The sequence below is a fragment of the Monodelphis domestica genome, chromosome 5, assembly GCF_027887165.1.
Source record: "Monodelphis domestica isolate mMonDom1 chromosome 5, mMonDom1.pri, whole genome shotgun sequence".
Classification (NCBI taxonomy): domain Eukaryota; kingdom Metazoa; phylum Chordata; class Mammalia; order Didelphimorphia; family Didelphidae; genus Monodelphis; species Monodelphis domestica.
In genome coordinates, this window is record NC_077231.1 from 289,087,562 (window position 1) to 289,103,265 (window position 15,704).

A 15,704-nucleotide genomic window follows, 5' to 3' on the forward strand; every position below is an offset into this window, starting at 1 on the left:
CCTCAAAATCTGGGGCAAATTGACCTCAGTATCTAATGGAAAACTACCTAACAATCACCTGTCTTCCCAAGGACGCCACTGGGGTTTAATGAGCCAATGAGTTAAATCAGATCCATGAAGGAAAAAAACAAACAAACTAAGATGATGGCAACGATAGTATTAAGTCAAAACATTTTGTAAATAAATGTAATATAAACTCCATTATAAAAACAATCGATGAGTTGTTTATAACAAGCTGTTCATAGGTCCATATTTGTGCTCAAATCATGTCCCCCGTATTCTCGGTGATGCATGGGCCATCTCCTGTTCCATGATAGACCCACAATGCAAGAGGTTTCCTCATCTTAAGACACTGGTGTGGTGTTTAATGCCATTTCTGGCACATTCCACAGAAAAGAATGTTTAGCACCACTCCAAGCCTATCCAACAAGCATTTATGAAGTATTAACTACTTATTAGTAGTTTATTTATTTAGCATTATTTATCAAGTATCAAATATTATATTTTATTTATATGTTAAAATTATTAAGTATTATGCATTAATTATTAACTGTTAAATAGGAATAAAGCTCTAAGGATATAACCACAAAAGGAAAAACCAGTTGTGCCCTTCAAAGCTCATCCCCATCAGAGTGTAAGTTTCATGAGGACAAGAACTTTCTTTTGCCTTTTTTTTTTCCATAAACCCAATAGTTAGTACATTCCTGGCATGTGGTAGGTACTTAATTAGTGCTTGCTGGGTAGGACTGGAGTGGTACTAAGCATTCTTCTGGGTGGACTTAAAGGAAAACTTAAATCTGATGTTTAAATCAAATTAAAAGGGTGGCTAGCATTTGTGGGGTTTGGGTGTTGATCCCCCCTACTACTGAATTGCCCTGAAAGTTTCATTGAAAAAGCTCCCAGATCTTTCTCCCCAAACCACCATCTGACCATGACTTCCCCAGTCAAAGCTTCTGAAATTGATTGTTTGAGTCTATGTATAAGACTTTACATTTAATTCCACTGAATCTCTTCTTACTATACAACCCAATGCTCTGGTTTGCCAAGATCCTTTTGGATCCTCAATCAGTCACCTTGTGGATTGATCAGCCCCTCTCCTCTCCTCTTTGAGTTCAGTCAGTCAAGAAAGATGAGGCAGGAAACTGGGTAAAACCTGCTAGACTCAGGCCCTGCATAAATTTAATTTAATTATGTCACTGCTTTTTGTCTGTCTCACAAACTAACTTTTGTTTTATTAGATAGGGCCAGCCAGAATACATTCCCATTTGGCCAAGACAAAAATAACAAAAACAAAACAAAACATTTTTCAAGGGAGTGTATTTACTAATTTAGACATAGCCCAAGCCCATTCTTCCTATCCACAAAAACACAGGCGACCTGTGACCTTCTTAGACAATTATTTTCTAGAATTTTCCCGACTATTCAGGTCAGAGGCCAAATTCCATTCACAGGATGTGTACACACTGGAAAATTAAAGTCCCCGATTTCCAAAAATTCCAGGACAAGAGAGCTTGTCAGACAGAAAAATGATCTGTACAAACACTAGACTAGAACTCCACTTTCTTCCTGGTAAAGTGAGATCATCAGTTTTCAATTTTACAAATAATAGATTTATTTGGGCCCCGGCTCTCCTGGTGGACTTCCAATGTGAGAGAAAGTAGAGGGTAATGTCCAGCATTAGTATCATCCGGGGGAATGGGGCAGTTATTATAGGAGAAGTCCACAAAGAGGGAGCCAAGAAAACACAAGAAGAATCTAGAGATCCACCCAAGAAATGGCCACCATCATCATTGAGCCACATGGAGAGTTTCCATGGGTAGAATTTTTTTGTTTTGCTTGATTCTTTATTTATTATGAGATTTTTTAAAGTGCTCTTTTAGGTCAAATGGAACAAATACTATACCACCTCTTAAAAAAAAAAGTTGGTATATTTATCCATTTGAAGGTAGAGACTATCTCTCACTTTTGTATATGTATTCCTCAAAATTGAGCATGGTCCTTATTTAATGCTTTACTGAGGGGTCAGCTAGAGCATCACATCTGGAACAGGGGAGGACTTGGGTTCAAATCTGACTTCAGATACTTCCTAGCTAGTGATTCTAGGCAAGTCATTTAACCCCATTTGCTCTTCTGTTTTAGAGTTAAGACAGAAAATGAGGGTTTAGATAACAATAATAAATACATAAATAAATGCTTCTGACAGGCAGAAAAAATGAATCCCATGGCATGGCTTACTGCAGATGAAATGACACTATTTGAAATTATAATCATGGGAAACAGAGTTATTGGTTCCAGCCCAGTGGAATATTTGGTGCAAATTTAAACTGCATTCAGGTCTTCCTAATTTAAGGCCGTCATCCAACCCAACGATGCCCCCAGCTCATCCTGCGCTATGGCCTGGGGGTCTGTTGAGTCATTTCACTCCTCTCCGAGATCTCATGAGAGGTTTTCTTGGCAGAGATATTGGCGTGGTTTGCCATTTCCCTTTCCAGGTCATTATACAGATGAGGAAAAATGAGGCCACCAGGGCGACGTGGCTGGTCCAGGTTCATGCGGGCCAGAGTCGAACTCAGGCTAAAAGCCAGAATCAAACGGCACTCAGAGGAATCTCATCCATCTCAGATATACAGACTCCAGGCCTGGCATGAGCCACAGCTTCACCCAGCCGGGCGTCCAAAAACAGAGATGGAACATCTCTGGCCTCAGGGAGCTCCCCTTCTACTAAGCACGAGGCAGGGGCTGGAGGAGCCCCCACAAACAGCTGCTCCCACCCTCAGACCCACCCGGCCTCTGCAGAAGAGAGGGGAAAAGCCGAGACATTTTCCCAGGGCCTCCCAGCATCTAGTCAGTCCTGATCTGCTTAGTCAAGGAGAAAATATGTACGCAACAGCTAATCAATCAATCGCTCCCTGCCCACAGTACTTACTTTCTTAATGAAATTCGGGATGATTTTTTGGTCTGTCGGGTGGTCCAAGGAGGAACAGCAATCTAATTCCAAGATGTACCCGTCGTTGTGAAAATCATTTTTCTGGGATCTGATGAGAGAGGAAAAACAAACAAAAATTGAGATCTTACATGGGGGAGGGATGAGAGGAAGGAAGCCAGAGGGAGGGAGAGAGAGGGAGAAAGAAAGGAGAGGAAGAGAGAGGGAGAGAAGGAAGAAGGCAGGGAGGGAGAGAGAGAAGGAGAGGGGAGAGAAAGGAAGAGAGAAAGGGAGGAAGAGAAGGAAGAAGGGAAGGAGGGAGGGAGGGAGAGAAAGAAGGGGAGAGAGAGGGAGAGAAAAAAAGAAAGGAAGGGAGAACGGGAGGGGGAAATAGAGAGAAAAAGGAAGAGAGAAAGAGAGAGGGGGAGAGAGAGAGACAAAGGACCTCCCATCTCTAGACCTCACTCTCAATCCACTGAGGCACCTGGCTGCCCCCAGTACCATACCAGATTATCTTACTTTTCACCTGAGGATCAAGGATGTACAAGGATCAATAAGCAACAGTTAGAACCAAACATGAAACAACTGATTGGTTTAAAACTTGTGAACCAAGACTGAATTGCTTGCCAGCTCTAGGAGGGGGAGAAGGAAGAAGGGAAGGAGACAATTTGGATCCCATAACTTTGGAAGAATGATGTGGAAATTTGTTATGATATGTTTTTATTTTTTAATAAATGAATGATACTAAATTTTTTTAAAAGATGAAAATAAAATTGGAAGGGGAGAATGACAAGGCCGCATATATATTGTCACCATATTTATTTACCTTCTCTGCAGAGTATATCATGGGAAATACCAGGCTGGATGACTCTAAAGCCAGAATCAAGGTTGCAGAAGAAATATCAACAATATCAGATAATACCACCCTAATGGCAAAAAGTGAAGAAGAATGAAGAAGTCTCTTGAGGAAGGTGAAAGAAAAGAGTATTAAATCTGGCTTGAAGTGTAAAATCAGAGAAACAAAGATGGCAGCCATTGGTCCCATTCCTTCTTGGCAAACAGAAGGAGAAAAAATGGAAGCAGCATCTTGGGCTCAAAGATCATCACAGATGGCGTCTGTGGCCATGAAATTACCCAATATCCACTCCTTACAAGGAAAGCTATGGTAAATCTGGACACCACACTCAAAAGCACACAAAGGTCCATATACTCCAAGCCCTAGTTTTTCCACAGCTGAGAGAGTTGGCCTGTGAGGAAAGCTGAGCATTGCTGCCTCAGACCTTCCAGACTGTAGTGTGAAGAGGACTTTTCAGAGTCCTTCAGAGAGCAAGGAGATCAAATCAGTCCATACTTAAAGAAATTAATTTAGACGATTCACTGGGAGGTCAAGTACTGAAGCATAAATACTTTGTCCACAAGACAAGAAGACAGGACTCCCTGGAAAACGCTCTACTGCTGGGAAAGATTAAAGGAGAAAGAAGGGGATGTCAGAGGATGAGTCGGATGGAGAGCGTCATGGAAACAAACAAGAACTTGGACAAACTTCAAGAGATAGTAGAGGACAGAAGGGCCTTGGTCCACAGAGTCACAAAGAGCTGGACAGGGTCAAATGACTGAAAAACAGCCATGACAATAATGTACAGTCTTGCATAAATAGAACTGGAATGGCTGAAAAACCAAGCAGGAATACAAAGCTCAAGACCTCAAGGCCAATTTTCTGCAGGGCTTTGTGGTTTGTTTGTTTTTTTTTTTTTAAATCAGTGTAAAGTCTGGAATGTGATGGATGGGACAGATCCCTACACTCCCTGCATAGCAGCACTGTCCACATACTCCCGGTGGCCAAATGCCACCTTTCTGGCCCTAGAGTGGCCAGAAAGTCAGGGCAAGAACTAGTGCCTAAAGCATTTTTATTGTACGTGCGCCATATATCTTCTGCCACAATGCGAGCACTATGGAAATAGGTACTGTATAGCAGCCCTGCTATAACCTATATCAGTCTATTTACCACCTTGGGGAAAGAAGGAGGGAGAAAATTGGACCCAAAATGCCAGAGAACCATCACCAAAAATTGCTTCTATATATAATAATAAATAAATTGATTAATTTTTTAAAAGAACAATTCCCCATTTGTCTTGGTATCCTGATCCCTTAGGGCCATGGCACATGGTAGAAGCCCAATAAATGCCTGCTGACAGACTCACTCTATAACTGAGGAAGCCCCACTTTTTAGACTTGTTAGGTGAATACTTTAGAAATGGATACACCCATAGATATTTTTCAAATCTAAAATCCAGCCCCTGCTGGATTAGGCAGTCATTCATGGAGCCTGTCTTTCTCTGGATGAATGACTGCCTAATCCAGCAGGGGAAAGAGAATTCTAAGGATCTTAAATAATTAGGAGTGATTGGGACAGCATATGGGTCTCAGTTCATTGGCTTGAAGCTTATGATTTACATGAGATTTGAAATGAAAATTAAAGGAGTGAAAGAGGGAATGAGAAAGGAGCTAGAAGGCACTGAAGGTGTTGGGCTCAATGGAGAACGTATGGAACACCATGAGTAAGTGCCACAAGGGATGAGATGGTATGAATGGGCTGCCACCCAGATAGAGATTGGCACCATCTCAGAAAGCTGCCCTGGGGCACTGAGAAGTCATGTGATTTGCCCAGAGTCATCCTGGCAGTGTATGTCAAAGGCAAGAACTCAGGTCTTCTTGGCCCTGAGGACAACTTGTTATTGGGTCCGCCATTTTGTACATTTTGGAGATGGTCCCAAGGAGACTGTCGCTTTTTAAATGACCCAATATCTTATTCAAAATCCCATTTGACCTAAAAAGATTAAGTCTTTCCAACTCAAATTATAACCCTACATGAATATGAATCAGGACTTCTCCAGATGAACTACAACAAAAATCACACTTTGGCCCACTTTATGGTCACAAAATCCAAGGCTGGGGGACACTCATTTCAACACTCTTCTATGAACTTATACAAAGGGAAGTGAGCATCATATACAGTAAAAGGAGAGTGTTATATACAATAAAAGCAATACTATGTAATGATCAACTGTGAATGATTTAGCTATTCCCAGCAATAAAATGATCTAAGATAATTCCAAAAGACTCATGATGAAAAATGCTCTCCACCTCTAGAGAAAGAACTGATGGACTCTGCCTGCAGATCAAAGCAAGCTTTTAAAATTTTCTTGTTCTTTTTCTTGTTTGTTTTTTTGGTCTGTGGTTTCTTTCGCAATGTGGATTATATGAAAATGTTTTTTCATGATCTATATCAAATTGCTTGCTTTCTCAAGGAGGAGAGGAAGAGAATTTAGATCCCCCAAAAATTTTTTAAAGAATGTTTAAAATAGTTATTGGGGGCAGATTGAGAGCCCGGAGGTCTTAGGTTCAAATCTAGCCTCAGACACTTCCCAGCTGTGTGAACCTGGGCAAGTCACTTAACCCAAATTGCCTAGCCCTTCTGCCTTGGAACCAATGCACAGTGTTGATTCTATGATAGAAGGTAAGGGGGTTTTTTTTTTAAGTTTTTTTTTTCCATGCAATTGAAAAAAAATAAGATATGAAATTTTTTCACTTGGAAAAAAATTTTTTCAATAAATGCTTATTCTCCCCCCTTTCTTTGTCTCCTTCAGGGCTTGGCATAATGCCTGATAAATTGCAGGTACTTAATAAATACTAGTAGATTGCCTAAAGGAGGCAAAAACACCTGCAGTAGGAGATGAGAAAACCAATGAGCCTCACATGAAGGCCAGGAGATGAGAGAGACTGTGCTGCCCACATAAGAGTGAGGAATCCAAAGTCCAAGCCCCTCTCTGGTTATTTCCATCTTAGGCTGGGAAGTGTCAGACATGAGAGGTGACATTAGGACACATCCTCTCTCTAAATCGACAGATTCCTATCACGTCAGCACACTGACCTTTTCCTGGGAGCCATCTGTTACAGCTCCTGCAGGGAAGGAGGTCGATCCTAAAAATCGTTTTCAGAAAAATTATATCCACCAATCAATAAGCATTTCTATAAATGCCTCCTATGAGAAGCGTCGGTTGGTAACAGTTCTCAATATGTGGGCTGGAGCCCCTTTCAGGGGGTCTTTCAGGTCAAAACTATTTTCTATTTCTAATATGGCAAATAATGATAAAAATAACTGGCAGCCACCAAAGATCTTTTGGGGTGGGGGTGGGAGAAGGCCCTCAGTTATTTTTTAAGAGTGTAAATGGATCCTGAGACCAAAAAGGTTTTTTAATTAATTGAATAAGAAAATTTTCCCATGGTTACATGATTCATGTTCTTTCCCTCCCCTCCTCCCAGAGACCAAAAAGTTCTGAGGACCTTTGGCATAGTGAAGAGAGAAAACTGGCCTTCAAGCCAGGATGGCCTGGTTTATATCCCCCATCCTGGCTGTGGGACCCTGGAGAAAAGGCTTAAAATTCCAAGTGTTCCAAGGAGCCTCCAACGGCTTTATTATTTTTTTAAATTACTTTTATTTCCCAATACATTGCCTGTCTCTCCCACCTAGAAACACATCCTTTTTTATCAAAGAGAAAGAAAAAGAAAGGGGAAAAATAATAGTTGAGTAAAATTAGCATGGCAACCAATTCCAACGGCTTTAAAAAGAGAGAGAGAGAGAGAGAGAGAGAGAGAGAGAGAGAGAAAGAGAGAGAGAGAGAGAGAGAGAGAGAGAGAGAGAGAGAGAGAGAGAGAGAGAGAGAGAGAGAGAGAGAGAGAGAGAGATATGCAAGGGGATGGGGGAATAAGTTTCTTATGAAGCTCCAGTTAATGGAAGAATCTCCTGACCTACCATTGGAAGGATGCTGATATAATTTCTACAGAATTCAATTAAAGCAATAAAGAATAAGATTGTTGAACACAAAATGTAATTTTCAGAGACAAGGGAGATTAACTAGAAGCAAAATCATCCACCTCCAAGATGATACAGAGATAAAATGCCAAAGAAATTGTCCCTTCACTGCCATTTGGAGACCAGAGACCTTCTTTAATAAAAGAAAGATGGCGCCTCAATAGATGCTCATGGCATCCTTAATGATGAAAAGTATCCCCTCTGAAGGCAGATGGCAATGTTCCTTTATCCCTCCCTTAAAAAAAACAAACAGGGATTCCTACAAACCCATGGTCCTCTTTTCCGTCTGACTAGTCTTCTGAAGTCTTTGAACAGATTCAACTTAATTTAATTTCAACCACCCTATCTGGGGAGGCAGGTGTGAAGAAACCTGTTCCTGCTTAATGAATATGTGTTGTGTTAAATGGTTTAACTTTAATTAATTAACTTGTGTCTGGTTGTATTTGGAAATCATCAGGGCCCCTTTAAAAAGCCGAGTGTTTGAGTCAGGATGAGTCACCGACTTGGGGTGGGGATTAATTGAAAAACAGCCAGGCACACAAAATAACCATTAACATCAGTCATTCGGCCAGTCAACAAACATTTATTAAGTACTAACTAGGTCCCAAGAATCCTGTTAAGCCCTGAGGATTCAAAGACCAGAATATAAGGAAACCTAGAATAATCAGATTGCAAAGGTAGCCAGCTTTATTGAGAACTAAAGAAGGGAAGGAGGGGAGGATGGAATCGGGTTGGGTCCACTGGGTGGAACAAGGCACCCCAAAACAGTAAAGTCCAGTGGCTTTTATATGGGCTGAATAGGACCAGAACTGGAGACAGGGAGCTCAGACCCTGGTCCTGGTGCTGATTCTTGCTAGTTGGGGAATGGAAGCCCCCAGAGGAAGATGGATTTCAACTGCTGCAGCTGGGTGTACTCTGATAGGGTGACTAAGGGGATGTGGGCTTTTAATGGGGTTGAAGCATCTGTGTTAGTCCTTAAAGAGTCTCCGGGTTGCCCCCCTCCAGACTCTAAAGTCTTTGTTTGTTTGGCTCTCTTTTACAATGTCATTTCTCTTGATAAATGAATTCCTTCTTGCCAATTTCTTTTGACTTACGTATCATTGAAAATCTGTTACCCTAAAAAAAGAACTATATTTCCCAGGAGCCCACTGACTTTCTGTTGTTCCATACATTCTGTAGACAGAGGATATTAGTGAGTGGGCAGTCCTATTGGGCCTCTTTCTTGGGCCTGCAGCCAGCATGGTGGTGGTGGTAACCTAAACGTGGGGATTTTGAAATGGCTAATCAGTCAAGGGCATGTGGTCTTTATTTTGTATCCTCTTTATTCCTTGATTTTTAATGATCTTTGATAAACCTCCATATATTTTTATTATTTAAGATATAATTTTAAATTTTACACTTAAGCATTGGCAAGGTCTTTCCCAACTTGGATTCTATCATTTTTATCTTGAAGGGAGCAGGGAGGTGAAAAGATTTCTATGTCTAAACTATTGAGCCAGTAGTGACACTCAAAAGAGAGGCACCAACCACACACAACCTGATGGCAGAGGCTATGAGTATGGGCATCTCTGAGAGGAGAAGATGATGGGCACCAAAGATCTCAACCAAGAATGTGAATTTCAGACCATTGGCTACTTCTTCTGTAGTGGCATCCTCTGAGAATTTATGAGTGCCTCAAAGCCTCCCCAACAGGAGAACTAATAGCCCTATCTGTATCTCACTACTGTCTAGGAAAATTCCTTCTGTTCAACTGGACACATCCATTTATCAAGCTAGCATTTATTAAACACTATGTACAAGTCAGAAATTGAGGTTTTTTGTTGTTGTTGTTGTTGTTTTAGTGGAGGAGAACATTCAAATGCTCATAATAACTACTGAAGAGAGAGTAAGCTTGAACTTTCTACTGGAAAACACATTTAAATGGGAGTATTTATCTCCCAATCATTATTGACAAACATTTATTAAGCACTTACTATGTGCCTGCCAGAAATTGAGGGTTTTTTAAGAGGAGGAGGACCTCCAAATACTCATGATATCTACTGAAGAATGGGAGTAGAAACTTGAACTGTCTATTTAAAAATATTTTAAAATGAGAGTATTTATCTACTAATCACTATTGACAAATGTATTAAGCACCCACTATGTGCCAGGCACTGGGCTAAGTACTAAGGATAGAAAAGGAGGCAAAAGATAGCCCCTGCCCTCAAAGAGCTTATAATCTAATAGAATGGTGGGAGGTAAGTGATATGCAATAAAAGATGGTACAGTGGATGAAGTGATGGACCTGGAATCAGGAAGACTCTCATTCCTGAGCTCAAATCTGCATTCAAAGGCTTACCAGGGTTGTGACCCTGAGTAAGTCACTAAATCCTGTTTGCCTCAGTTTCCTAATCTATACAATGAATTTAAAAAGGAAATAGCAAACCACTCCAATATCTCTGCCAAGAAAACCCAAAAAGGGGTCCCAATGAGTTACTCAATTGAAAAAATAATAACTAAATTCACAATAATGTTTCCAAGGAAAATGAAGGGTGCTCCCTGCCTTGTCCCCCACCCCCCATTCCTTTTATGGCTTATAATTTTTCTAAGGTTAAATGAGTCAGAAATTATCTACACTGTACTAGAATATTATATATATATATATATATATATACACACAGATGTGTTTACATAGTAGATGTATGTATCTATTGGTGTGTGTGTATATATATATTATATATATGTATGTATATATGCATATGTGTGTATATATAGGTATGGGTATGTATATACACATATGCATATATATAAACATACTCACACCTACACACACACATATTATCTCAAAATTAATGGGGGAAGGCAAATGGGAGAGATAAACAAAATGTAACACCAATAGAACTCTTCTAGATTTTGTCTCATACTCCCAGTCATGAATGGTACCAGAATTTGGAAGACTCCAAATTCTGTCTCCTTAATTCTTCCTCTAACCTAGAGTTATGCTCAAACCTAATGCCCAGCACATCATCAGTACCTTATCAATGCTTTTTGTATTATTTAATATATTATATCAGAATATTTTATATATAATTTATAATATAATTATATTTACAATTATGTTTTCTATATAAATACATATAATAAATATAATAAATTCATAAATAAATAAAACATCTAATTGTACACAATTACATCTTGTATATGTATATTTATGTATGTATAGTTACATGTTTTATATATTTATACATATACATAGCAAACATATTCTATATATTTATAATTATACATTTTATATAGCATATAATTTCTATATAACAAAATATTATATTATAATAATATATTATTACATATTCTATTTATATGTGCTTTTTGTTTTGAATGAAAGGGAATGTAGTCCTTCAAATGAGAACGCCTACCAGACAAGAAAGTGCCCGCGGGCTCTTTAAGGACATTTACGACACGAAACTCACAGCATCTGAGAATTGACAGTATCTGTGTGACGGTCATCCATCCACTCCAATCCCCTCACTGTGCAGATGGGAAATGGAGGTCCAGAGTGGATTGTTTCTGTCACTGTATAATCTACCTATTTCTGAGCCCTCAGCTGCTGTCAGGGTGGTCCCCGAAAGCTCGCTCTGCTGTTGTGTGTTGACCCAGCCTATGTGTTTGGGTTGTTGCTGGGGACATAATCTCTGTGTGACAAGGAAATCACTTTAAAAGACTGATATATATTAATTTAAGGTCGCCAAGGAATTCAGCTATGTAATTCCTAAATGAAAACTCAAGTCAGCAGTCAACCTTTTATGGAGTTTTTAATTACAAACAGGAGGAAGAAAGGTATTAGAGAGAGGGAGAGAGAGAGGGAGGGAGGGAGGGAGGGAGGGAGAGAGCGAGAGAGAGAGAGAGAGAGAGAGAGAGAGAGAGAGAGAAAGGGGAGAGAAGGGAATACGGCTTAAATACCCCCTCTGTTTAGGCTGGCCCAAAGGCCCAGCCCTTAGATAGCTGAGGCAAAGAAAAGAGATCAGTCCCTATCACTCACGTGACCAAAATGGAGAAACAGTCTCAGGGGCCTCCACCTCCAGCCTCCTTCAGAGCAAGCCTTCTCAGAGCACAACCTCTCAGAGCAAAATCTCTCCAACCACCACCTCTAGTCCTCAGACTCCGCTATCTTTAAGGAAACCATCCAAGTTCCCTCCCCTCAGTTCTCACATCTACCAATCACTGTCCATGTCTTCCCTGTGCCAATGGTGGCTCTAGCTTAACCCAGGACTGCCCAGAGGTCTGTGGCTTTGCACATGTCTGTTGAAGGTCATATTCTCAAATAATTAAATCTTGATCCTTTGCTGCAGCCCTTCCTAAATCCTTTTACTCTGAGTAGGGTGAAGATTGTATTTTCCAAGACCTGGTTCTGTCATTCCAAGTATCTCTATTGTATTAATTCTAAAATCAATCACGACTCAAAGAACTTCCTGTTCTATGCATAGGTCAAAGCCCTTTCCATTGTTCAGCAAAAGGTTTCTGTCCTAAAGTAATCTTAAGTAGGGAGGAGAAGGACCCTCCCATGCCAAGGGGGGTTCACATTCCAATAGACTATCAGTAGGAAATTTTTCAAGTATGAAATTTCCCAATGGTGAAATTTCCAACATTTATAAGTCTAAGAAATTTTAAGGTTTACATCTGTTATACCATCCAACCATGGCTGTTTCCCAAAAAGCCACAGGGAAAGGCCAGCCTCTTCTTCTTGTGCCTAAAATATTTCAGATGATCAGTTGGAGTGAAGGTCTTCGAGAAGCTTGAGGGCAACATTCTTTCTTCCCAAATAGGATCCTGATAAAACTTTTCTCAAAAGACTAGACCCCGAGTCACTGGGTACTTGTTCTGGACGCCTCGAGTGGATCTGGGAAGGCTTTAATGGACCCGCAGTAAAGTTTTTGAACAGCAATTATTCTTCCAGAAGACATTAAAGGCTCTATTTTTAAATAATAAACATGTAACGGATCTCATGCAAGCCCATAAATCCCTCAGACACCCACCAAAGCACCCAGTTTAAACAATGTCCTTGTTTTCCCAAGCCTTCAACTACAAGTCAGAATGTGTGTATGTGGGAAAAAGAGAGGCAAGAATGTGTGGGTGGATCAATAGACTCATTTGGGAGGGAGGAGGAGGTTTTGGCCTCATTTGTGAATAATTAGAAATTGATGGAGACAAACAAAAAATCCAAATTACCAGGCAATTTTCTAATTAGAAAAAAAATGGCAGGAGGCAGATGATGGGTTAAGTTCTGGATCCCTCCAGAAGCAAGAGGAAAACTAATTAGCTCTTCAAAGCAATTTCACAATTATGCAGAGAAGGTACTCTTATAGGGTCCTAAACTTGTTTTTGTTTATATATTTTGAGAACAATATTTCATTGACTGGTTTTCTTTGCAATCTGATGTATTTTATTTTATACATTTACAAACATTACCCTAAGGAGTCCATAAGCTTCACTAGACTTCCAAAGAGGTCCATGGGATTCAGTGGTCATTCAGCACTCATTTTTTTGTTTTAACTCTTACTGTCTGTCTTAAAATCAATACTAAATTTTGGTTTCAAGGCAGAAGAGCAGTAAGGGCTAGGCAATTGGGGACCCTGGTCCAGGGTCACATAGCTAAGAAGTTTCTGAGGCCAGATTTGAACCCAGGACTTCCTGTCTCCACGGCTGAGTCACCTAGCTGCCCCTATTTAACACGAATTCTAAAGGCCATTGCCATAGAGATTATCTGGCTACAGATCATGGAATGGCACAGCCTCAGGAGAACTGAAACTACAGGTCATCACAAGAGAGCATGGTGGGTGTAAACAGGCTATGACACAGTCTTAACAAATTCCAAGTATAAAGTGGGTCCAAAAGGTAGAGGATAAGGGATACTGCATGGACCATCTCCCTGTTACAACATCAAGGGATTTAGCAGACACCCAGTCCATGTGGTGTACTCCTAAGAATAATGAATAGACAAAGGTGACAAAATAAAAAAAAAATTTAAGACTTATTACAACCTCAAGTTAGATATCCTCCCTCAAACAAAACTAGACTCTCTGACATTTAAAATGTTTCAACACAAGGTCTACTTATAGGAAGCAGCTAAAAACTCCCCAATGTGATGAACTATATAAAGGATGTCCTAAGACTTATAAAAACATGTGGTGGAAATCAGAAAAAGTCCACAACGAGTTTCACTACCTTTTATCCCCTGCCCCCCCCAATACCCCCACTACTTCCTCCTCCACCAACGCACAGTGACACCATTTTGGAATGACCACAACACTCCATAAATAAAGGATGATGCGGATGAAGTCACCACCCAAGATGGCGCACGTAAAGAACCAAATGGAATAATGTGGGTGATACCACTGTGGATATTCAACCATCTACCCTATCCTGGCACTGATTCTCAATAAACTGGTGGCCAAAGCCATATTCCCACCAAAGCTATTGGGCCATTTGTCATTTCCTGTCCAGATGTTTGCAGTTAGGCCTCCTTTCATGGTAGATAAACCATTAGCAGCTGTGGAGTCTGAGGACATATATTAAGAGGCAAAAAAAGAGAAGAAAACCCCATCATCTTTAATGTTTCCTACACGTTGCAGCCCCTAAGGACTTCCCTTTCCCACAGAATTGTGAAAGGGGAAAAAAGAGGGTCAGAAGTGAGAGAGTAGAAAACTAGTGACCGGGAACAGGTTTCCGGGAAAGATCCATTTCCCTGGAATCCTGCAAAGCATTGTGGTAACTATGGAGAAATAATGCATGGTTAGTGAAGTGTTCTGTCATAGCTCTGCATTTATCTGAACATTTCCTGTTGAATAAAAGGGTATTCTTGGCTCACAACAGCGAAAAGGATATTCTGGGCTCATAAAAGTGAAAGTGGGGGTGCCATCTTTGGATGTTCCTAGCTCAACATCTCTGGGTGTTCTTGGCTCGCAGCAGTGACCTGGGGCAGTCTCTTCAGATATTCTTAGCTCCTAACAGTAAGAGAAGATGCCATCTCTGGGTGTTCTGGATATCAACAATGAGCAGGGCGTCATTTTCAAGTCTTTCCAATCCGAAGAGGTAGAGGAGTCCCCCTTCAGGTGTCTCCATGGACTATGTCCAGGGAAATGAAATTCACAGGCGCCTGCACATAACTTACAAGTGTCAATTTCTATAATCATCTGGAAGGTTTACTTTTATCAAGTTAGTGTTTCCTTCTCTAATTCTTCCCCAAATCCCCTACATCAATTTCCATAAGACATACACCCACTGTAAATTCCTCTAAGGCAAGAGTCAAGGTCTTACAATCATAGATTTAGAAATGAAGGGAACCTCACAAGCTAACAAATTCCTTTTATTTTACAGATAAAGAAACTGAGTCATCCACAAGTAGCAAACGGCCAAATTCAGACGCTCTGACCACAAATTCAGCATTCTTTCCAAAGCAACACAACTTCTACATCTAAATCAACAGTTCTGAAATTTGAGGGGGATCATGGACCCCTTGGCCATTCTTGTAGCCTAGAAATCCTTTTTCTGAATAATGTTTTTAAATGAATAAGATAAAATACACAAGATTCCAAAAGAAGTCAATTACACCTAAATAGTTATCAAAATATTTTAAAAATCCAGAGATCCTAGGTTAAGAATGCTTGATTAAATCATTTTAAACAGCACACCACACAAAGGATTTTTTTAAAAACTCTGAAAAATAAATGCTGGCCACTTTCCAACAGACCCCAATAGAATATTATCTTCTTTACATTTTTCTATTTTACTAATTTGGCTTTCATCCCACTTTTTTTTAAAACATCAAGTTAGTCAATGATTTATCTATTTTATTGGTCTTTTCAAAAACAGTTCTTAGTTCTATCAACTCAATACATTTTAGGGATTCAATTTTTTTTCCTTTGACTTTCA

The 15,704-nt window shown here is 40.1% G+C and overlaps 1 protein-coding gene across 2 annotated transcripts in view; it reads right to left on the reverse strand.

Annotated features, from left to right (window-relative positions):
• The window catches only part of RFTN1 (raftlin, lipid raft linker 1), a 181,479-nt gene that overhangs the window by 81,985 nt on the left and 83,790 nt on the right, over window positions 1–15,704 (reverse strand). For both annotated transcript variants that reach the window (XM_056800272.1, XM_056800273.1), the window contains exon 4: window positions 2,927–3,035. In XM_056800272.1, coding sequence (XP_056656250.1) covers window positions 2,927–3,035 — 109 coding nt within the window. The remainder of the gene's footprint in view (window positions 1–2,926; window positions 3,036–15,704) is intronic.